At 28.7% G+C, this 25,184-nt stretch overlaps 2 protein-coding genes across 2 annotated transcripts in view; one reads left to right on the top strand and one right to left on the bottom strand.

Moving 5' to 3' along the window:
* The window catches only part of LOC148228199 (putative sodium/potassium/calcium exchanger CG1090), a 252,929-nt gene that overhangs the window by 154,010 nt on the left and 73,735 nt on the right, over positions 1-25,184 (bottom strand). The gene's annotated exons all lie outside the window — the stretch shown is intronic.
* Positions 3,003-25,184, top strand: part of LOC148228200 (octopamine receptor beta-1R-like) — an 83,554-nt gene continuing 61,372 nt past the window's right edge. Inside the window, exon 1 of the mRNA XM_088199263.1 lies at positions 3,003-3,834. Coding sequence (XP_088055389.1) covers positions 3,248-3,834 — 587 coding nt within the window. The 5' untranslated portion in view covers positions 3,003-3,247. The remainder of the gene's footprint in view (positions 3,835-25,184) is intronic.

Here is a 25,184-nt window from a genome sequence, read left to right as displayed (position 1 = left end):
GAAAATGTATTTAAAATATATTTTTTTGTTATTATTATCTAAAGAAATCATCACTCAAAATTACTTTCTCTCGCGGGAAAAGGAGCGTAAGTGTGTGAAATATTTCCACTTTACTGTTTATTTTTTAACACTTCCACACCCACTTAAGCAGTTCGTTTGAAAGCAAAATTCATACAACGCAATTAATCTTCATTTCCTTCAGTTTTCGTTGGACGAATTTAAGTGTACCATTTATTTTCGTTACACGGCTTCTACGCGATTTTCAACCCACCCCTCTACATAGTCGTAGCGTATGTGGGCTCCACGGAGCCAAATCAGATTTTCACGAATCGATTGAAGAGAATTGCTTTTGCTCTGGACAAATTAAACGTCGCTTAATTTTTTACCTATCTGAGAATCGAACGAGAGGTAGAACGTTTATCTTCCATCGATATAGGCAATTATCTCAGAATTGAAAATTCTGCCAATTGCAAAGTTACAGTATAAATATTTAAACAAAACGATTATATTTTTAATTTACACTAATAAACCTATCTCTAAGTAGATTTGTTCAAATTATATTAAATATTTATATAAAAAGTAAATATATTATATTATTATATATTAAAGTGATGAACTATTTTATTAGCGAATTGATTTATTATCAACATTATTATAATAAAAGATAGGCATATATTTTAATAATTAGGTAAGATTTGATTCATCTATTACTAGCTTTATTTTAAGGCTTTGTTAGGGATAATCAATAATTATTAATTATAAATTTATTCTAATACTTGGTTATTTAAAATATGTTAAGCCTCTTGTCCTCACAGTAGCACGTCACTGTTCAGCTCAACCTTTAGCTTTCAAGTAAAAAGTTAAAAATAGTACAGTTGACTTAAAAATGGCATTCAGAATAACATGTGCAAATGATATATATTATTTATTTACTTAAATTAATAGAACATTAAAAAAATTGTTCTATTCTGCTTCGAAATTATTTTTGTTATCTATATCCAGATGTAATACGTATGCTTTTATTTGACTTATTTTTGCAGTATATGTTTTGCACAAAATATATATAAATAACTTTTTCATCACTTATGCCTGTCGCGCAAATCTTTTACATCGCTTTTTTATTGATTTGATAAATTTTATACCTCAAAAACAAATATTATTCAATTCAATTTACTGCAATGTGAAACATTTCATAAAGTGTATCGAATAAACTCCGGTTCGAGTATGATACCAATTTATTTCGGGCATAATTTTTTGGATGTAATACATTTTCGTTCAACAATTGAAAACTCGCACATAACACGTTTATGTCGAGGCGCGCTTTTGTGGATCTCATTGTGTGTATCCATATAAAATGTAATATAATAAAATAAATTTTCGTTCGTTCGCGTGGAAAACTTTCGAGCGGATCGACACAAAAGTTCAATTTTCCACGGCGGAAAATTCTGTTGCTATGTACCGATCGACAAACATTGTAACGTAGAATTTCAATTAGCCGCTCGCGAAAGATAAATGATCAGTGAAACACAACGAATAAAAAAGGTTGATCAGGAATGCCTGAAATTTCGTCAATTGTATCTCGGCACAGAGCGGATGTATTCGTTAATTAAAGTGCGTACGCCAAATATTTTAGCTGATAGAGAAACTGTAAATCTGATTATTTTAACTCTAATTTAAAGTATTTTTCATTAAAAACTAGAAAAATATATTATTAATTTATCCAAACTTTGAGCTTTTTTTTAGTAACTGTCTGGTATTTTTAAAAATAATAGGAATACACTTTATTAATGATAATATGAGTATAGTCATATTAATTAATAATATGTGCGTAATCATATCAAAGATCAAGAATTAATTTATTTTTTTATAAAATATTGCATACTTTTAAGACAAATAAATAAAATAATAACGGTATAAAAAAATATATATTTCTGGATTTTATATCTCGATTTCAAGAACATAAATCATATCAAAATGGTATAGAATTACCAATAATAATAAAGTTAATAATCCTGTTATAGAAATTTTGCGTATAACATAGATTTCTAAAATATTATAAATTATTCACATGCTTTGACATATTTCCTGGTTTTAATGTGATCTTTAAATATTAAGACAATCCTATTATTAAAAAATAAGTGCTAATATAATTTATTAAGCTGATTATTGAAATTGATTAAAACTTACCAGTGCTAAAATATTTATAGTATTGAGTGATAAGTTTACTTAGAAACATAAAATAAATAAAAGTAAATAATTAATAATTTAGCGTGAGACTGTAATAAATAAGGTTTTTAAGAAAGTTTAAACTTTGAAACTTTTTCATTTACCGACTACATTTAAATTACTGTCATGTTTAATAAATGCTTAAGTATTTAAAAGCACCTCTTTGTAATAACAGCCACCGATAAATTTATAATTAAACGTGTTTCCGTGCCTAAAATAATTTTCTAGCATTCCGATCAATTATTGTAAAATTAGTCTATTATCTTTACTAAGTAAAATATTTCAAAATAATATCTTATTAAACGCTTAAGCAACCATTTAGTCGTAAATTTAAAAATAAACAATTTGTATTTTGCAAAATGAATTATTGCTAAACGTTTATTTATACATGTCTGCTAATTTTAATATAAAAAATAAACGTAGAAAAAGCATTTGACAGCTTAACCTATGAATAACTAAATATAAAGCCTTGATCAATAATTATTGGATGTCACTTTTTATACGAATCCGATATAACTCTATACTAACGCATGTTTTGTATTGTTTTAGAGCAAACCCATGAAAAGTGTGCGCCTTCAACACTCAAACAATAAAACATGGAAGCGCGTCATAAACATATCACCTTGCACGCGAGCGCTGCCAAGAAAGGGGGAGAAAGGAGTCACTCATAAAGTATTCACAAGTGTGTGATAATGTGATCGTCGCCATCTACTCCTGCCTCAGAATGGAAGGCAAAGAATTGAGTTTCTTCCCAGATCCGAACGGGGGATTCGTCTCGTCGGACATCATCAACGACAGATTCCACCCATTAGACACCCAACTCGGAAACTTATCTACCAACCAAGACAGTTGGAGCTTAGGCCACATAACTTTAGAAACCAGCTCTCCAGAGTTCAGCAACAGATCGCTGTTTGATCAGAACTCTAGTTTAGTCCTCGACGACGCGTTTAACATATCAGATATAAATATTTTGAACAATCCGTGGTACGCGATAGCGCTCAAGACCGTAAAGAGCACCATTATGGTGTTTATTATATTGGCCGCGCTATTCGGGAACCTTCTAGTCATAGTGTCCGTGATGCGGCACAGGAAACTCAGGGTAATAACCAACTACTTCGTGGTGTCTTTAGCTTTAGCCGATATGCTGGTAGCCATATGGGCGATGTGCTTCAACTTTAGTGTGGAGTTGACTAATGGTAAATGGCTGTTTGGGTACTTCATGTGCGATGTGTGGAACTCATTGGATGTGTACTTTTCCACCGCTTCGATACTGCATCTGTGCTGCATATCAGTGGATAGATACTATGCTATAGTTCAGCCGCTGGATTATCCGTTGATCATGACCAACGGGCGGCTGGCGGTTATGTTGGCTGTGGTTTGGTGCAGTCCGGCTTTGGTATCGTTTTTGCCCATTTTTATGGGGTGGTACACCACGGCCGAGCATTTGGAATACAGGGCTAATCATCCAGGCGAGTGCGGTTTCACTGTGAATAGACCTTATGCCGTCATATCGTCGAGTGTTAGTTTTTGGGTGCCAGGTGTCATTATGCTGTTCATGTACTACAGGATTTACATGGAGGCCGACCGACAGGAGAGAATGCTTTATAGGTGAGTTTTTTTAATTAATACAATACATGTTAAATAATAGCTTTTGTAATTAATAACATTAAGAATACTATCTACTGTATTTTTTTGAGATTTTCACAATTTTGAATGAGTACGTGGTAAAATATAAGATTTATGTTTTTATAAATAATATATTTTATATTAGAACAAAAAATATCAATTTAGTAAAAATTTATTTAATACTATATATTATCATTTACCGTAGTTGTATTCTGAAATGTGGTATCGGGTTTCTCAACGTCCCTGTGAAAATGACGCGTCACATATTCAGTGAGTTTTGGACTCGAGAGTAAGATGCAATTTGCAGGTTGAGAATAATAAAACATAATGTAACCGCATATCTGTAGTTATTTACAGATACCGAAGTTTTTTGGTGTTTTTAAACGTTTTTCTTAGATAGTAATACACTGGATCGATAACGTAATGTTTTATTACTCTTTTATACTTCCTTCAAAGATAATATCTTTACACTTTCTACTTTAAGTATAACGAAATAATAATGAAAAGTTTTTTTTAATGTCAATAATTTTCATTCATGAATTGAAGCGTATTTTTTCTTTGTTCAAAAATATATTTTAATATTTAGCAATATTCTATTATCGTTCACGGTGTATTCTCAATAACATAAACAGAAAACATTTCTCATTTTAACAAGCTTTTCATTATTTCTATAAAAACACGTTCATATTAAAACAGTACTACATTTTAATGCATTCATAAAATTTCGTATAACGACAAACAACGTATAATGAACGTTCACATTCAATGTATGATCAAAAATTTACCTTGCGTGTCAGTTATTTTTAACTATTGAATTTGAATTATACTACATTCGAATGATATTCAATACATTCGCTATATGATACTATTTAATAATATTATTTATAATGATATTGCTGCAAAATACAATATATTTACATTTAACATTTAATTCTATATGAATTCTTTATAACTATTATTTTAATTATAATAAATCAATATTATTTTGTAACTCTCTAAATCTTATTTATAAACGATACATTTTTATTGATATGCATATAAAAATATATTTTTAATCAAACAGTGATTCCATGTTTTAATTTTTTTATTTTTGAATTTTCTTTGATAAATTTATATAAAGAAATATTTTCTATTCGTAATATTTTTTCGTGTTTTGAAGCCAAAAGGGTCAAAATATACGCCGGAAAATCTGATATAATCAATAGTCTATTTTATTACGCATATATATCATATACTTACGTTGATATGTCTGATGCGGTGTCTTCAAATCTCTGAAGCGTTTTTTTCCGTTTGTCTACCGCTCTGTGATAAAATAACACATATTTTATATTGATATGTCGAGACAGCTCTGTCGAATCACAGATGAGGATGTTGGCTGGGCAATTGCATCGCTTTTTTGCCTCACCCTTGAAATATGTTTATGCCGCAAGAGTTAAACTACCAGATTACCACTTTCGGCGATCTTTACTAAAGGGGCAAGAAATTATTATAGTTTTTATTACTTATAATAGAACCCATTGTTTGTCACACATCCTTTTCGAACACAGAGTATTTTTTTCGGGTATTTACGAGTGATTAACGTCTCGGAACGAATTTGCTCATAAAAGGTTCATAAGTATTGTCAATTATTATCGTAATTATTTAGGTTCATACTCTTTTCTCGATTTCTTATTTATTGTTAAGGTCTTAGTATCGAGTAGAGTTATTATTTAAATAGTCGCTACAATATTTTATTTTTATATTTTACTTTTGTAATTAGTAATACGATTTCACTGCGGTTATTTTTTTGCACGATCACTTTTAATCGCAACACGGTGAACATCTTCAGGTACTGAGTCGTAGGAAATGTTTTTTTCTTATTATCGCAGTCATAGGCCTAATCCATTCTTGCAAATAAAAATCGAGTGCCCCATGATGTTGCAGACACGTTGTTCTTGCAAATATATATGAGGGTTGAATCGTGGATATTGAAACTGCATTAAAAATTGTACATTTTATTATATATGTAAGAAAAATAAAAAACACTTTTCATTTGATTTCTAATTTTTAAATACGTCATTATCATCTTCATGTGATGAATCGAAAGGATTTAAAAAAAAAATCTATGATACTAAAATTTATGTGCAATTTTTAATTTTTCTGTAACAAGAAAAGTACAAAATCGTCACATCATTTTATTGTTTTATACGATTTTATAATACTATCAATCATTTAAAATTCTTCTTAGAAATGTCAAAAGTACAAGCTTGTCGTACCTAAATTAATTAAGCCTTATTTATGCACGCGATCGAGTCTCGAACGGCCACAATCGACGAGTGTACTTAAAAACTTTGAAACAGAGTTATGCTGAAGGCTTTTCGGCTCCATTTGCATACGTCTCCGTTGTTGCTACAGCTTCTGGAATTGGGTTACGTTCAATATTTCACGGTTTGGGGCCTAAAAGCAGAAATATTTCAACGGGTACCATTTTGAATGTTGCTCACCGAAACACTGATCGCAAAAGGGGTCCGGCATAAATTATTCCAAATATGACCCAAATATGATCTGTTCAATATTACTGATGGCTCTCGCGAAAAAAGACTGATAGAGATAGCAGAACAAAGTCTAAGCAGAAAAACAAATCGATTTCTGTAAGTATGTAAAGTAGTCAATTGGATGTTTCACATCATTGCGTTTGATTTGACATTGTATCCTTCTTGTATAATAATGTTATTCTGGCTTGATTTTACATGTGGCTTTATCTGTTCTTATCTTTTATTTGTTTGTAAGGCATCCTTGATGCATTACTCACTCACATTTTTTCAAGGTTTTCTTTGTTGTATTTTGTATACAAGCTGCCACTCTTACACTTTTACGTAGCTCCTTTTGTACAACCCAAAATAAATATATTTTTGGTTTTGCTTTTAATATATTATATATTCACGTGTAAATTATTATTTGAAAAGCATGAAATATGTTTTTGTACTCATGCAGGGTTGAAGTTACCCAAAGAATTATTTATATTCAGAAATCTCGAGAACACTCATTAATATTAATTCATTAAATATTGTACTGATTTTGATTAGTAACATTTATTAGTAATATTTAAATACTTATATATAAATATAAATTTGACACTCTTTAGAGACAAAAGGGAAAAATATTAGTTTGTTTGAGTGAAAAAAATTAATGAAACTAAGTAAATACAATCATGATTAAAACCATAGAGAAGCTATTACAAAGAAGAACCAAGTTAAAATGGAATTGCACATATTAAAATTATATATGCCGTAAAATAATAAAATAACAAGTCAACCGGACCTGATTCGCTACTAGAAGAATTTATACTTCTCTGGAAAAATACACCAAGACTAGTTGCATCAACATTTTTATTCCTTTGATAAAAATAACAATTAAAACATGTGCAGAAAATTAAGACATCAGCTTAATGAAGTAATTTCTGAAAATTCTGTTGAAATATATGCAAGGAAAAATTCACGCACGTTGCAAAAAAGCTGTTAGTAAAGGACTATTTGGATTAAGGAAAAACCTAGCTACACCAGAAGCACTCTTCTGCATACAAATGCTACTTTACAAATGTTATGAAGTTCGTCAACCTGTTCACATTTGATTGATAGATTTTGAGAAAGTATTTGATCACGTTAAACACGGTAATCTTATAGAAGGTCTAAATTAAATGGGCTAGATGACAGATATGTAAGACTCAAAAATCAATCAGTAATAAGCATTGAAGAAGATTAAACCGAAAATATTCCAATAAAGAAAGGATCAGACAGGGATGTGTTCTTTCTCTTCATTTTAATTTATACTCTGAAATCATATTCAAAAAGCATTCGGCAAAAATAAAGACAATTCAGAATATTATGCAATATTTTTTCGACTGTTGTCGACCCTTATAGATCATTGGATAGTGTTAAAATACATGTTAAAAAAAGGGCCTATACATCGATAACAAAATGTGTGGCTATGTATCTCTTGTTCTGCCCTATATATTCAGAATTATGAAATTTTAAAACATCATGAGCTATTTAATGCTTAAAGTGTGTCCTTTAGTTTATGCAAACTGCGCTGGATATTAAGCTGGTGAATGTGATTATAATAGTTGGAAACTACCAGAGTTACCAAGGAAATTTCCCCTTATCCCGGAAAAGTAATAAATTAACCAAATAGTTTTTGTCAACGAACGAAAACGCCAGATGCGAATATATTGTACATACTACACAGTAGATATAACACAATGTCTCTATAGTACGATAAATATACGCAGTAACAATTACAAGCAAATTCGGTTACAGAGATCTAGGTTGTAATGCGATTATGAACTCGACGAAAACATGAAAAGTTTAAGACTCATACACGATGACTTTGTAATCGAGTTTAACCCTCAATAATGAACTGAAACTCAACAAATTCCTATTACGAATAAATTAACTGTAGTGAGATATGTTTTTATCGAGATTGATTTAATCTGTTTTTACGTAATATTAATTTGTTATAGTTAATAAAAAAAATGTAAGTTTTCTACCAAGCTTTAATTCGTATTTTTTAGACTTATTTATTGCTATGACGAAGACAATGTGATTATTAGTTCTAAGCAAAATGCTAGGAATCAAATACAATTATTATTTCCAAAATGATAAATTATTGGTATTAATCAATGACTAATACTTCAAATACATAAGTTTAAATCCCATATAAACCTTAGTGGATTTTTCAAACGTGTCTGAGAGATAAAAAAATAATTGTGGTTATATAATTTTTAATTTTAATGGCTAATTAAAATCTATCTAAAACGTATATATTTATATATTTCTTAACAACGATCTCATTTAGCTAATTCGTGTGAGAGCAACTATAAAACATAATCATAAAGGCTATCAGCATTGATTACTGAGTGATATGGTAATTTTAAAACTCAATTTGATAACTAGTAGCTTTTTCTTCATCCATTAATTTGTCAAATGCATAAAATTACAGTACTGCAACTAAAATTAAATATTGTATATTTATGCCGTCGATTTCTATATTAATTTCTGCTTTTAAAGCTATTTATTTTATAAGTACCTTTAAGCTATTCGTTAAGTAAGACGTTCCATTTTAAACATTTATTGATCAAAACAATTTTGAAAAGTATAATATGGATTGTTATAACAGTTTACTACATAACATTTATTTATTAATTACCTAATGTGTATAACCTTATTTTAAAGACATTTTTACTAGAAAATGATCAAAAAATCGTTAATATACTAACAACTAGCATATTTTACAAGCCTTACTTGTGTTTGATAAATTAATATACTAAACAAATTAAAGATTTGAACAGATATCAAATAGTGTTATTTGCTATGAGTAAGTCATGTTTACTGAAACGTTTAGTTTGTACTTTTGTTTATTTATATTTATTAGAGCTTGTCAAACCTCTTGGGGGTTTTGCTGCATTTTTTAATAATTATTTTTTTAACTGTCTTTCATTTAAAAAAAATAATTTCAGTAGTTCCTCGAAATATTTGCTTATCGCCACTCCTAGCATATCGGGTTCATCAGTTGAACTACTTTATACCATTTAAAATTAAAGGCTAAAAATAGACTAATACTATTAATCATCATAACCGTTTAGGAAAATTTCTTCGTTAAGATGGGATACCATGAGAAACCGTTTACCGGATTAGGTCACAAGGTACGCGCCATAAATCAGAAAGCATTAATATATTCGCCGCTTTAAGAAAAGATAACTCGTGCATTCATGTGTATTCGCAGAAAGACCGTTTCTGACCTGCCTTAAAGGCCAATGGTAATTCGAATTTAAAAAAATTGTTGCTTTTCTCAAATTCATAAATCAACTTGCTCACAACAAACTACTTAATCAATTGACAGCTGTTTATAAAACAGATGTACATCGCAGTAAAAGTTTTAGATACACATATCATCAATATATGTAAATAAATCTATTCGCGAACTAAATAAACGACCTATGTTTAATTTAAATTAAACTAAACTGTTGATTTAAAGGTTTTATCAGTTGTAAATTAAGTTACTTTACATTATTATAATATAGTATCATACATACACGCACAAATCCTATATCATACCCATTTATTCACATCTGATGTTGATGTGTAATTGTATTATTACGCACCGTTGATTGTATCTCATTTGATTTCGAGAATATGCTATTGCTTCGAAGCGTTTCTTGTTTATTTTATGTTTATTAATTTTTCAATAAGCAGTGCCTACAAGCAAAACGTCAATCATCACAACAATTTTCCCGATGAACGCCTCCCATCAAAACGACACACTCTTGCCGGCACCTGCTCCTGACACCATTCCAAGCCAGCTAGCGCATGTGCTAATTTATTTTATGAAATCCCTCCTACCCCCCAAATCCGTACACCTCGCCAAAAGTGTATCTCAAACTTTATTCTCTTAATAAAACATATATTAATTTAGTTTACCAGGTAGATAATAAGTAATCTCAGGACGATAAAATATAAAATAAATGAAAAAATTAGTTTGCCTCTATATACATACATATGGATGTGATTCGCTGAGTTTCTATATATAAGTACATATATAGGTACATATCGGATAGAATCACTTTACACGGATGGACAAATGGAAATTAATGATTATCATATGATTATAATTTTAAAGTTTTTCAATAAATAAAATTTAGCAGCAAGGTTGTATATAGAAACATTTAATGATTAGAAGTCATATAATTGTGATTTTAGACTGTTATCTCACAACTTAATATGTAGTTATTGATTGTATTTACTCGGTTATACCGCATTGGTTAATACCTGTTATGTTGCATCTAAAGAATTACAATAAATTAATAACCATTAAAATATTAAACTTATTATACTGGTTTGAATACCTATTAGACAATTGTATTTTTTTTTTTGCGAGCTCAACAATTGTATATTTGCAGTTAATTGCCTGCAAAAATAAAGATATAATATATATATATATATATATATATATATATATATATATATATATATATATATATATATATATATATATATATATATATAAGGGTTTTAAAATAAAAAGTGCAACCAAAATTCATAAATCTAATTGCATTTTTAATATTAAATTAAATTTTACATGATGTAACTACGGTTCTAATTTTTTTTATTATAAAATATAATATTAACCTTAAGAGCAATGTTTTTATTCTGTTACCCTTCTATGAGGAATATTATTATTAAATAAAATAAAAATTGCCACCTAGTTGCGTTCGCCCTTAATATTCTAGATGCATCGTGTATTGAATTACTATTTTCTTATGTAATATTTGTTTAAAGTAAAGGAATAATAACGCTTAATATTAACGCTTTACTGTCGCTATTCTACGCAAAGCACTTTACACTATCGCGCTCGTTCGCCCAATTTTTCGTGCTTAACGCCCATAATTTTGTGCCCTCAACACACACCATTTAGATTTGGTTTAATAGCGTTTGAATCTATGTGTCAAAGTTAATAATATTTAAGTTACAACTAAGAGTCAGGACACGTTTATACCATCGATATGAACATTAATTCTTTTTATATTTTGAACTTTTAAAAATAAAATAATTGAATTATAACTTGTTTAAATATTGTAGTCAACAATGGCTACACATGTACATTGACAATTCTAAAGCAGAGCATTTTAAAAAAACTTTTATTATAATTGACTCACCAATCGTAAGAAACAAAACTCGTTAGCAGCGTTATTATTTAATCTAATAACTTTATGAACCTTCGAAGCGCAGATTTACCGTAATTTTCCAGTGATTAGCATACCAACAAGCATCACAATAACTATTCAAGACTTTCTTAAGTGTTCACCATTACCTCTCCTTATGTAATCATAGAGTTGAAAGAATGTGCCGTCTATCGTCGTCGTACGGCAACGCGCATTATTATCAGACTATAAAAAATATTATAGTAAATACTTAGACCCTTTACTGAAATAGTTTACATTATTAATAAAATGTCATTAAGCTAGCAAAATAACAAAAAAACAGTTCTTCTAATAAAACACGCTCGTCTTAATGATAACAACAAATAAGTTTATATCCCCTTTAGCGATTCTTAAGAAACAATTTTTCAGAATAGGTAGTTTGTACCTATTCTTCTTGCGCCTATGTGCCTCTTGTGATCAATAAACGCTTTTCTGTACCGTCGCTTGTCGTCGTAAGTTAATGTTTTTATGTGCAGAACTAATTGTCTATAATTTTTCAGGTCTTGCACATATGTACATACATATATGTATATATATATTCTATTATACACTGATACTGTTAAAAATTTGAAAAATGACAATGTAAAAGAAATATATTTTTTTTCATATTCAAACTTGACAAAAATGACTATCTCTAATAAAATTTATATGCTAAGACATAAAAAAAAATATAAACGAATGCTTTGAAGAGAGGTATTCAAAGTTCTTTTCACTTAAATTATTTTTTAATATTTGAAAGATTTTCACATAAGAAATGTATTATACAAATCTTTCATCTGTAATAAGAAAGGGTTGTGTGAAAATAATATTTTTATAATACGCATTTAACTTGATTTTTATTAATTAGTTTCCAAAAAAATGTTCGCGGTGACACATACAACATTTACAGCTGTTATAAGTTATAATTGTAATTAAGGATTGAATCGTGAATTATTTTACGAAAATAAATGAATAAAAACCATGGGTTCATGCGTAATTACCACCAAAATGAATCAATTATCTGACCCTTAGTAATAACGTACAACCATTTTTTTTCAAAGTCGTGATTGATATGAAATATAACAGAAATTCTTAAAAATCTGTCAATAGTAATCAGCAACCAGTTGTTTTACATACTACTTAACAATAAATGCACTTGTAAATTCCATCTTATTATTAATAGGTATTAAAAGAGCTTTGCGAGCTTTTAAAGTCAGGGATATATTTTTGTGATTTTAATATACACAAAAATAAAATTTAAGAAATATTAAATACGTTCATATAAATCTGTCGGATTATTAAAAACAACTTTCGTATGATGAGCTTTGGTGTCATGATATTTGCACAGCTTAAAATGTCCGGATTTTTTAGGTTGACGTGTCAATTTTTAGGTCACAACCAAGGTTTGCAATACCGGTAATACCGGTATTAAGGAAAAATCTTCCTTCGATATTATCGATAATACAAAATGAACTACCGGTAGTACTGGAAAATAACATTCTATTTTCAAATCCGTACATTTTATTTGTTGATAACAATACCATGGCTTAGAACTACGAAGACAACGATACCCATATTGCTTGAAAGCTGAACCCAAGAATAAAATTTCGTTTTTATAGGGGATAGTATTAAAGGCGTAGGATGTCAAAGTAGAATAATATTATGCATTGGAATTGATTTTTATTTATACTAGTAGATAACTCAGTAAAGGATCGGCGTTTAAAGTATTTTTAGAAGTACCTTAATGTAAGGAATATTGTTTAAATGCTATATTGCAAAACATATAAAGGTAGTTCACAAATGTGATTTTTTTGTATATCGTCGATCTTGTCATGGAGCATACATATTTTTACTGACCATTTTTTTTGTATATAATAAATTATTATATATTTTCTTATTATCTCCATGACTCACTGTAGTGCTTTGAGAAGCGCTGCTATACAACATCAAAACCATACTGTATGCGGTGTCCATGAGTGGTGTTTCATGTATGGCACACAATGTTTTAAACTCGGTCTCGTTGAGTGCTTCTCAGCGAGAGAAAAACGACAAAGAATCGAGGCGAAAAAGTTTTCTGAGTCTTTAAAATAAAATAGAGAGAAGAGGAGAGAGAGAGAGAGAGAGCGTATGGATGTTGGTACAAAGTCGTAAATAGAAAATAAGCGCATCGACTTATTTATATGAGTAATGGGCTGGAGCTCCGCACACCAGGATCGCAATTTGTCTATATTATGGTCTCGACAGTCTTCTGTGGAACAAAGCTCTGAGAGAAACAAAACCCTTTACGTTGAACGTACGAGCGAGAGGTATTAATGTTGATGTTTTTATTCAGGTCATTATTATATATAATATAGGGCAAACCTGTAGCAGACATACGCCCCTGCGTAATTTCTGAGATACCGCAATACCTAAGGGATTATAAACATTTTATAATATACTTAGTAAAATTTGAGCCAAGAGATAAACATACAGATGTTACCATTTCAAAAAAATTATCTGAAAGTTCTAGTGGAAAATGTTCTAGCTGTGTGACCTGAGCTTCATATTTAGATGGTAAAAATCTATTGAATCTATTATGATTCTATAAGCTTAGATAATAAATCACAGTATTATTTATTTTATATAAATATAACTAAAATAAAATAAATATTAAAAACCCTACATAATACCATTCCGTAATCGCCAATAAACAAAAGCGCGAGCTCACCCAGAATTAAAAATCGCCACAGACAATGAAGCAAAATGCATTCTCCGGATAGCGAAACAGCTGTATTTTTTAATTTATTAATTAAAATGTCACGCTAGAAACAAATTTCATTGTAATTTTGTATCTTTATGCTTAATAGATGAAACAGTGCTTAAATAATTAATGGTAGACTACCTAGGATTCTACCAAAAATAGTTTCTCTGTCTATACCAAAACGACAGCGTTAACCTTTAAAATCAAGAAAAATAAACTTCAAAATATGTTTCTGAAATGCGTAGTTGGTTGCAGTTTACGTGTCAATTCTAGCCATAGTACTGCATCACATAGTTTTCGATTTATCTTAAAGATAAAATTTAACTTTTGGGATTTAAATACTGTCTTATTTAAATACCTGGTTAACGATCTGATGAAAACAGTGGCTTTCTTGAGCTTCGGAGAGACTTCTTGGTTACTTCGCAACAATAACGGATAGTCCCGACAAATAAACGACACGAGAATTTATTTTAATGTTTATTTCAACTGTAATATATTTTAATTTAATATATATAATTTTATCTAATAAGCAACATATTATAAATAATATTATTAGCACACACAAACTTTAAAAAACGATTAAAAATCCCTTGGATATGTGACGTTGGTTTAAGGTTACGATGACTGAATGTGTACATATATCTAAGCGTATTTATATACGCATTTTTTGTATTAGTTTTGTACTATTATTGCTATAGTGAAATTGCATTCCTTGAACATTTCATAGCATATTAATCAACCTTAATAATAAACAAAGTACTAAGGAAATAATTAGAGGTAATTAAGGACGGAATAGCGTAGTCCGTAACTTCTGAGACTAGTATCTCTAAGGTTGCGGGTTCAAGCCCCAGCAGCGGCAATCGAAAGTTTATTTACCCCAGCTGCAGTGACATTCATTGACTATAAGTTATATTACACATAACAATTATTAATTTATAATATAGATTATATAGTCACCGATTCCTAGAATTTCAGTCTGGTGGTTTAATACTTACTTGTAGGTATTCATTATATCTGATTGACTTAGTTGGTACAGATTTATGTTGAATAATTGTAATATATAATTTTTATTACAAATTACTAATTACTAGAAATTTTTCAGGAAAAAGGCTCACCAGAATACTTCTAATTATTAATTTATAAAATAATTAATTATAAATTGCTAATTAAAAGTATGATTGTGAGCTAAATTATAATTTATCACATTATCTTGCGTGTACATATTAAAACATATTTTTATTTATTAAAGAACTGTAATATGTAACCTCAGTTTTTTGTTTAAAAATATGATTTAGTATCTTGTAAGTATTTTTAAACCTTATACAACACGAGCATTTTATTAATTAATATTATTATTCATTATTCATGATATAACATTTATACAGCAGGCTTAAATAGCCGTTGCAACAAGTAGGTCAGATGTGTAAAGCATACTTTATTACCGCTACTAAAATTGTTTTTATTATAATAATTTTATATTATAAATAAAGTTAACATTTCGGAAATATATAGAATACCGAGAAGCGCTAAACTCCAGTTAATAACGACAGTTAAAAGATTTTGTCGCGTCTCGAAGCCTCGCTTCAAATTGAAAAAGATATAAAAAATAAACCGTGTCGTTTCTTCATTTCTATACAAAGTACAGCGTGGTTAAAAACTTTTTTATATATTTATTACTATTCAAGTTGATATTTATTACTCAACAGAAATAATGTGAAGTAAAAAAGCTTATAAATAAAATATATTTTACTATAATAGATATCGGTGATTGTTTATTGATAACACTTTGATATTTATTTATTTATTATTATTATTATTAGTGATTTTTTGCATTTTAATAACGCATTAATACATAAATATTTGACAAAGAAATGTTTAAGATATTTTAAAAATGGCATGGAACGTAAATATATATCAAATTTAGAAGCTATTATTTATATTCTTTATATCAATGAAAAGTCCGTAAAAATACTAGAATGTCGTTGTCAGGTTCATAAATTAAACAACCCTTTAGTTGAAATTTACCCCACAGTTATTAAATCGGCTGCTCTAAAGACGGTTAAAAATATAAAGGTGTAAGAATTTAAATATTATGCTATCAAATCATAATCACCTTGGCATTTTTAGTGGCATGGTTCAGAATGTCATATGCAAAAACAGGTTTAAAACGGACAGAGTTAAAACGGACTTTGGTAAAATATTACCCTATTGTAAAAATACTATAATATATAATAAAATATAACACGTGCATTTCAGATTGTCATCCTACCGTTCGTATTTTGTTATGAGATCAACGATAATTTTTTCTCTTTTGAAATTGGCCGTCCCACCGAAAGGTGCAAAAACCAACTTTTCAATAAAAGGCACGAGCGCGGAAAATTTTACTGTTAATTCCTCAGACTTTCTCTGACTCTTTTACTAATATTCACGTACAGAAGTCTAAATTAACAATGAAAGGAGATTTATAATAACAACGTATATGTGTTAATATTAAATTTAAATTAAAAGTCTCTAATGGCAAACCTGTATATCAATTGAACTCTCAAAAAAACTTGAAAACTCAGCTCTCAAAAATATCTAAATCATTGTGAGACTTATATCCAGCATATCCTTTAAAAAAACGCTGATCCCTACGTAATTTATTGAAATTTAAAAGCATCCTGTACCTGCAATAAGCGGGCATTAAAATATTTTTTAAAAGTGCGCCGCTTAACAGGCGATCGAATATCTGCGCGTTTGGTTATTTTTACTTTATTTCTGAAGGAAATTTTTTTAACAAAGCAAAGCGGTGTAATTTCGTGTATAAATGCCTCTTTATATGTACATTCAGAGACAATATAAAACACATCGTGTCCTTTTCGAGGCCATTAACGGCGTCCTTTGCGGAGATTTTGCGCGCCTAAAGGAAAACGAGCGCCACGTGGAAAGACCCCTGAAACTTTATTTCTTTATATAAATATTCAGCAGATTTTCATCAATGGAACCATTTTGCATTTTTCATAGATCAAAGAAATTTTACATATTGGAGCGTTTCAAATCTCATAAAAAATACATGTGATCGGCGATAAATAATTTTATTTTCAGTTTAACTGAAGATGTACTTTTTTATCACTCTATACTACTTCTCTGTTCACTTAAAAGAAGCAGTGGCAAAGCTTGTCTATGTTTCGTAAATATGATTTATTCTGTTTTAATATGACTTATATAAATTTTCCACCTCCTGAGTTTTCTATATTTTAATTTTATATAATCAATCTTTGTCAATTACAAACAATAAATTAAATATTATTATTTAAATTTATTGCAACACAAATAAAATTAAATGTGGTATTAATTTCTTATCACATATTCTTTGATCTTTTATTTTTTATTCACAAAAATCTTTGCTCTAAAAGCTGAATAAAGTTTTTTTGCTTATAATAGAGCAAGGCCTATTGTAACTCCGGAATAGTGGCATCAGATAAAATACGTCACCGTGAAAATTTAACGACTTGGCTATTCATCTTTGAGCACATACGAGACTTTTTTTGCAAAAAATCGTTATACGATATTGATACTTAGTTATAAATACACACATTTCTTTGATAATAATATAATATAACATATATATATAATATATATTATAAATGTATTGAAGTTTTACAATGATTACATATTTACATATAACTGAGATGCATCTTGATAACATGTAGACTTGTAAAATAAATCTAACTGCGCCTTATTTATAAAAATATGATATAGATTTTTAAATTTTAATATTTTTTTATTGTAATAAATTGCTTCGAAAAGATTACAAAGTAAAAATGGATTTCATTAATACATTTTAAACTTTTATTTACGTTGCAAAGACATTTATTACATTATTTTAACTAAAATTAACTGCTGATAATATTGATAATATTTATAACGCAGTGTTCAAAAATTATGCACACAATTTATAATATTAGTAGATATACATACCTATGTATACGTATGTTACTGCAAAAGTCTGATGGACAATAAATTCTAGGTTTTACCGTCATGGGGCGGTAAAAGTCCGAAATGTCTTATAAAATATTTACATTTCGGAATTTTACCAAAACATGTACATAAAACCCAAGATCGTGAGTAGTCATAAATATATTTTTATATAGTTAATTTTTACTTTTTTGTATATCTTAAGCATATTATAAAATCATATTCCATATGACTTTTTAAATTTAAGGTCGAGTTTTACAATCAAAATATTGTTTTTGTGTCGTCTCTTATAAGTAAACCTTATATTTTTATTTATTTATTAAAATATATGTTTTAAGAGGTAATTATATAATTTATCAATAAAATAAGCACTGAAATCTATGAGTCAAAGACCATTGTGTCCTGAATTTTTTCTCATTACTGCAAAAGCGGTGGTCGCATTTGCTATAAAAATTTCTGCATTGTGTGTTTTATCATATTTTAAAATCAGTACTATATAATCTGTTGAAAATGTGAGTGGTTCTTTTTGTTGCGCAGCCAAATAAATCCTATTTTTTTTAATAAGGATTACTGTTATTGTATAATTTTTTTTTTTATCATAAAAATGTAATTTTACAGCCAATTAGATGAATAATAGTTAAAAATGGGGAAAAAATCTAGCTGAGTGAGTGATCTTATCAAATACAAAATCATATCACACTTTGAACGCTTGTATATTATAATTTAATAATTGCAGAGAAATAAATATTACACTATTATATATAATGTATATTCTTATAATTAAATAAATGTTTTAAAATTCTCTGCATTTATATTTTTTATACAGTAGCATTACCAATTTAAGTTATATTTTATATGATTTTATTTTACTAAGCACTGCTTCAAGGTTATTAACTAGTGAATAAATATTATTAACCCGCCGTTGGTCGCGCGAGTATTGCATACGCCGTTGGTCGCGCCTGAGCGAATAGCCGCCTCCCAGTTCTTTACGTTTTTAAGTTTAAATATCGAATATTTATTATTATTTTTATTTTTGGTATATTTTAGTGTTGGATATATAAAATAAATAAATTCTTTAAAACTTTTATTTACATAACGAAAGAAGAAAAATAAAATATTAAATATTTTAAAAGTAAAATATAATTTTTTTAGATATATGTTTAAAACTTCAAAAATAACATGAAAAAATGTATATTATTTTTGATCTTGATTACTTAGTTATGCAATCTGGACATATTGCCGATGAATGTTCTTTGCATATTGGGTTATAGCACATGTGGCATTTTATGGTGATTTTGCGATTTTTTTCCTAGGGCAAAAATTACATTTTGGACGATTCTATTCACTTGGTTTTGGGTGATGAATTATCGTAGTGTCAGTTTTCTTTCCTAAATAGTGCTATATTTTTATTTGCAAACTTTGCGATAAATTTGTTTAATTTGTTAAAATTATCTAAAGGATGGAAAAAAATTTCAAAATAGTTTTTTTATACTATGTATCAATCAAGTTAAATAAAATATATTTATAAAATAAATTAAAAACATAATAATAACAACAAAAAAGTAAATATTAATAAAAAGAAACTACCAAAAAATAAAATTTCCAGCACGAATCTAACCCGCGTAAATAACGTTCTCTCTCGATCTTTGATATAAGACAACTAATACGCAAAACCAAATGTATATCGAATTAGTAAACACGTGTTTGAGCCTGCAATATTGAAGAAAACATAATTCTTGAAAAGTAGAGGGACCCGCAAGTTGATATGTTTCATACAAAAAAAACGGCATCAAAAAAACCGATAGGGTGAGCGCTACGCCGCCGTGCGACCAACGGCGGGTTAAGGATAACTTAAGCTTCAAATTTCATAGTTAACGTACAAAGCTAACGGAAATATGTGACAATCTAATATAAAATAAATTGTGTGATATTAATAATTTATTCCGAAAAAAATCGTACAAAAAAATTCTCACAAATTTGTTAAAAATAGAACTGACAACAGTTGAAGAAAATAGCTTTAAAAACGATGAAAATTTACATATCCAACTTATTTATAAGTTAATAGACAATTATAAAAAAAAAAATTTTAATGAGATGATTCAATAAAATATTGATAGTAGGCATGGTTTTCAGCTATATGTAACGATCATAAATGTGTCAGGTTTTAGTAACATTATAAACGAATAAATAATTTTGCTGAAATTTTTATATAGTATAAGACATAGCCATGTATGTAAAAAAGGTTTACATATATCATAAAATATTTAAAATTCATCTGGCACTTTTTACTTACTTAAAATTTTTCTAAAATTATAGTTCATTAGTATGAATTTGTTACGAACTGCTGTGTATAAGTAATAAAATTTTTATGAAAATGCCCAGGCTTAGTAAACCTATATTTGTATGATGTTTTTAGCTCTTAAGTGAGAAACAGAAATTAACTGAATCTATATATATGCGACCCGCAATCAAATTTAATTAAGGACCACTGCATAAATATAATTAGTTTTGTATTACTATATTAGTTTATTAGAGATATAGAATTATGGCTTTATTGTGAGTATAAAGCTTCGTTAATCATATTCATATAAAATTGGCAAATATAACTTTGAAAGAAAAATAATGATAAAACTTCCAAATATTTTATTATCGTTATATAGATATTTTCGCAATTTTTATAAATTTAAAATATGAAAAGCCTTATTTTTTCTAAAATAAATATTTCTATGGTTCACTTACTTAACAGTCAAGAGGTTTTCTTTTTTTGCATACAATATCTAAGATATTACTGCAGTCCAAACTCTTACACTTTCTTTGAACTAAATACAATTTAGTGATATGTGTTTCATCAGTTAAAAAAAGGCCGTATAATAGTAAATTGTATGAGGTGGATATTATGGTATATATTCGTAATGTGTTGTTCTCATTGTAATAGCCTCAAAGTCCTCTAAAAAATTAAGTTGATCTCTTGAAGGTTCAGCGTGATTGCTTGACTGGACTAGAATAGACGATCGAAGTGTCGTCTGGGGCAATTCAGCGCAGCATAGCTTAATTCGGGTTCATGCTGAACTTTTGTATATTCCAAATTGTAAGTATTTGGATAGAAAGAAAATAAGTTTCAAATGTTGTATTTTTTATATACGTATAACGTTATTTCCTATATACGATCGAGAAAGTTGTGAAAGATCAACGTTTGTCTAAAAAAAATCGTCTCTCACGAATTTTTACTTAAACAAGATTATTTGGACCTAAATAGAATTTTTTTTTATCAAAAAATATATATTTTTAGCCATAAGAGCAAGGACATTTCGTTCGAGTTTGTATAAATTTAGTTAAGATAATATTGTACCTGTTCACTCAGAGACGATATTCCGGGGTTCGCATTTAACGGTTGTGTTTTAAAAGTGCTTTTTAATAATTATTTCAAGCACAATTTCCATTTAACGTTTTGATTGCTTTCTATAAAAAAATATTCCTGATCTTTACTTGCTGTTGAATTAATCAAATAAATATTTAGTTTCCAAATTTTTCAATTTAATTGTTGTATTGTAATTCAATTAAAACGAATACCATATCATTATTATCCTTCTTTATTCATTTACCATTTTTTTATCTCAATTGTGTAGTTATTATACTTTTCTGTAAATGTATGAGTTATTTAGTACAGTTTCTTTTTGAATGTCTTTGAAAATATATTTAGTTTCGTTTTGAATTGTACATTCGACATATTTTTCAGTTACATTATCAAGCTTTTTGAATCTGTTTTTCTGTTAGTTTGTTATTTTTCGAAAAATGAAGGCATTGAGGACGTCTGGATTTAAGATCAGTGTATAGGTTCGTTTACCAGTTGTATGAATTTAACATTTTAATTCTCTTATTGTTAGTATTTTGAAGTAAATAAAATTAACTTTTAATCTGTATGGCGTTAAAATCTCATTCCATAATGTATATTTATATTTAAATAATATTTGTCGTGGCAAATATAGGGCAAAAATATTTAACATATATTTATATATAATAATCTATATCTCATTACAACCACATTTTTTTTTAGAATGTTAGTTTAATTATTGTAAAATAATTCTTAAGCAGAACTTAACATCAAATAACTATTAGTTCATTTTTTAACATTGTAATACTAGTATTGGTAATTATATTTTATAAAGAACAGTTTCTGACATTGTACATTAAATGCATCAAAATTATTGTATCATTGTTTTTTTAATGATTTTCCTATAAATTCCATCTTTATCATAAATCTGTCGTCGTGATGCTTTAAATTTAAGAGACTACTTTGCCAGATAATTTCTGTTCATAAATATAAAAATAATAATGCTTACGTTTTGGAGCATATTTTTTTAAATATTGATTTACAATTCTAAAGCGATTTACCGGAAAATCGTCCTGTTTCTTGTATAAAATGATTTTTATTATTATGCTATCAAAAATTTAGATGGCAATTTTAGTTGTTAAGCGAATCACCAAATGAATCTTAGTCTTGACGTGTCTACTCCAAATATACACTGCAATCATAATTTTCCTGAGACTGAGACTAACTATACTTGGCTACGTCACATTGACTATCTGAAACGACAGTGTTGCTAAAAATAAAAAAAAAAAACTTTCACTTTTAGATATCTTGATATTGTCAGAAACCAATGAGAATTTCATAACATTTTTTGTATATTTTATACTATTATTTATTAATACATATAATTATAATTAGATGAAAAACATCATTATCAACATTTTTTTATTTATAATTTTTACCGAATATATAAAATTTAATAACAGTATTCCAGTATTCGATTTTAAAAATAGCGAACTTGAATGCTTCAATAGTAATTTTAGATGTACCCGTTTCTGTATGTATACATATGATACATATCATCTAATCTCTCACAAATATCCCGACCAATAATTCAATTCCAGCATTGATTGTGGCGTTCGTCGTCGGGATTCTTATTCGCGGTGACAAAGCGTGTAATCTCCCTTTGATGTCCCAGACCCTGACCGGATCTTGCATCAGAGAGCGGATCTGGACCCTGGCCGCCGGATATTAAAGTCCAGCTACGATTCCAACCTGACGTAATAAGGTTATGAAATTATTATACTTAACGACGTGCCACACAAGACATTTATGACATTTACGAGCGCAATCTAATTTAATTACAAACGCTTGAGTATAAAAGGGAAATCGATCGCCTCTTACTTACCTTTTTAGATAATGCATCTGACAGAAATGTTCTGTGTATAATATAATACACGCGGTATATACAGTGCGGTACAACTACGGTGCCGATATTGATCAACTTCACGGAACTTTGCGTTTTATGGAAGCAACCTGGATGGCTTGTCAATTCACGGGAAGACTCTCCAATATCGAGTTACGTGGCGGTGATTCATCTATATTGCATTTCGAGTTGAACGTTGCTTGTAAATCGAGATTAAATTCAATATGAAAGGTATGAGCAGAATTTTTGATGACACGTGTATAAGAAGCATAAAAGTGAAACAAAATAAATTGGGCTATTTAAACGTATTAGTTTTTTAATAAACTCAGTCACAAAAGAGGGTTCTCTAATGAGACCACAAGTTGTTATGAAAAGGTTATCTACAGGTGTATTACAATTACATACGTCGTCTCGTGTTACAATCAACATTTAGTAACTTTGAGGCCGCAACATTCATATGCTGAAAAAAGAGAAGCCTGTTAATTATAGCCTCTGAAATGATACTCTAATGGTAAATAAATATTTTAAGTTGGTTTAATCGATTACAAAGCTTCAAATAGGCACTGTAAATAATTTGTTCTCTTGCCCGTCAATTGAAATATTTTAAATTCTTTCTTCATTAATCGGTAAGATGATGGTTTTCTTACACTCTCTGTAAGGCTGTAAGAATTTTTTCTCTCTAATTGTTGCGCCAATGATCAATTTTCAATTTCTTCAATGAATTATAATGATTTAATGGAGTTTCGATTAGGGCATTCGAACCGGGTAGAACCGAAACCGGGTACCCGGGTACCCGCAATGTTTTTCATGGAACCGAAAACCGGGTAATTTTTGACGGATATCCGGTTGATTTCATTTAAATATTTTTTCCATTATTTCAAATTAAATGGAAGAGCCGAATCGACGTTCTTACGCGACTAACGTCTTTAAACGACAAAAAAGGGATAGCACTTAACCTAACCTAACCTACCGATGGAATGTAGAAATATTTCGATTGAGTAAAGTATTAATAATAACAAATTATATTGATTTTATTGCAATACCCTATTTTATATTAATTATTAAAATAAAATGAAATATATCACGTCATATTTAATCAAAGATTCAAATATAATAAACAAAAGTATTTTTATTTAATAGCTTACAAAAATTACCCGGAACCAAACCGGGTACCCGGTTCTTCATCGGAAAATACCCGTGAAACCGGGTAATGAATTAGGTCAGATATTTGGATGCCCTAGTTGCGATGGTCCTTAGAATTCGTTAAGCTAATCAATAGTTTGCGAATAATTTTTTTCTCTATTTTACTATTTCTGCCTTTGAAAAATAACTAAAGAAGTCATTCTTTTTTGATATTCTGGATTTTGCAAATATTTAATTAATGATAATAATGTTTGGCTTCTTTGATAATGTATTTTTTCTTTAATTCGGCTGTTAATTATAACTGTGAGACAATTTTCAATAACTTTACAAAAACAATATTAAAAAACCTTTTTGGACTATCGAAAAAAATAGCGTTATTTCTTCTTATCGGAGCGGGTTCTTAGATCACCATAGTAAATATAAACCCGCCGGCCGGTTAGAGTAATAGAAAAACTGATTGTCATTCAAATACTTTCGATATTAATATTATATATTAAGTATACATATATTCAAACATCTGTCAAGAAGGAAAAGTTATTTATCT

Source organism: Plectrocnemia conspersa, unplaced genomic scaffold (assembly GCF_051122295.1).
Source record: "Plectrocnemia conspersa isolate PC_06_02 unplaced genomic scaffold, ASM5112229v1 ptg000012l, whole genome shotgun sequence".
NCBI classification, from domain to species: Eukaryota; Metazoa; Arthropoda; class Insecta; order Trichoptera; family Polycentropodidae; genus Plectrocnemia; species Plectrocnemia conspersa.
This window is presented reverse-complemented; position numbering and strand designations above follow the sequence as displayed.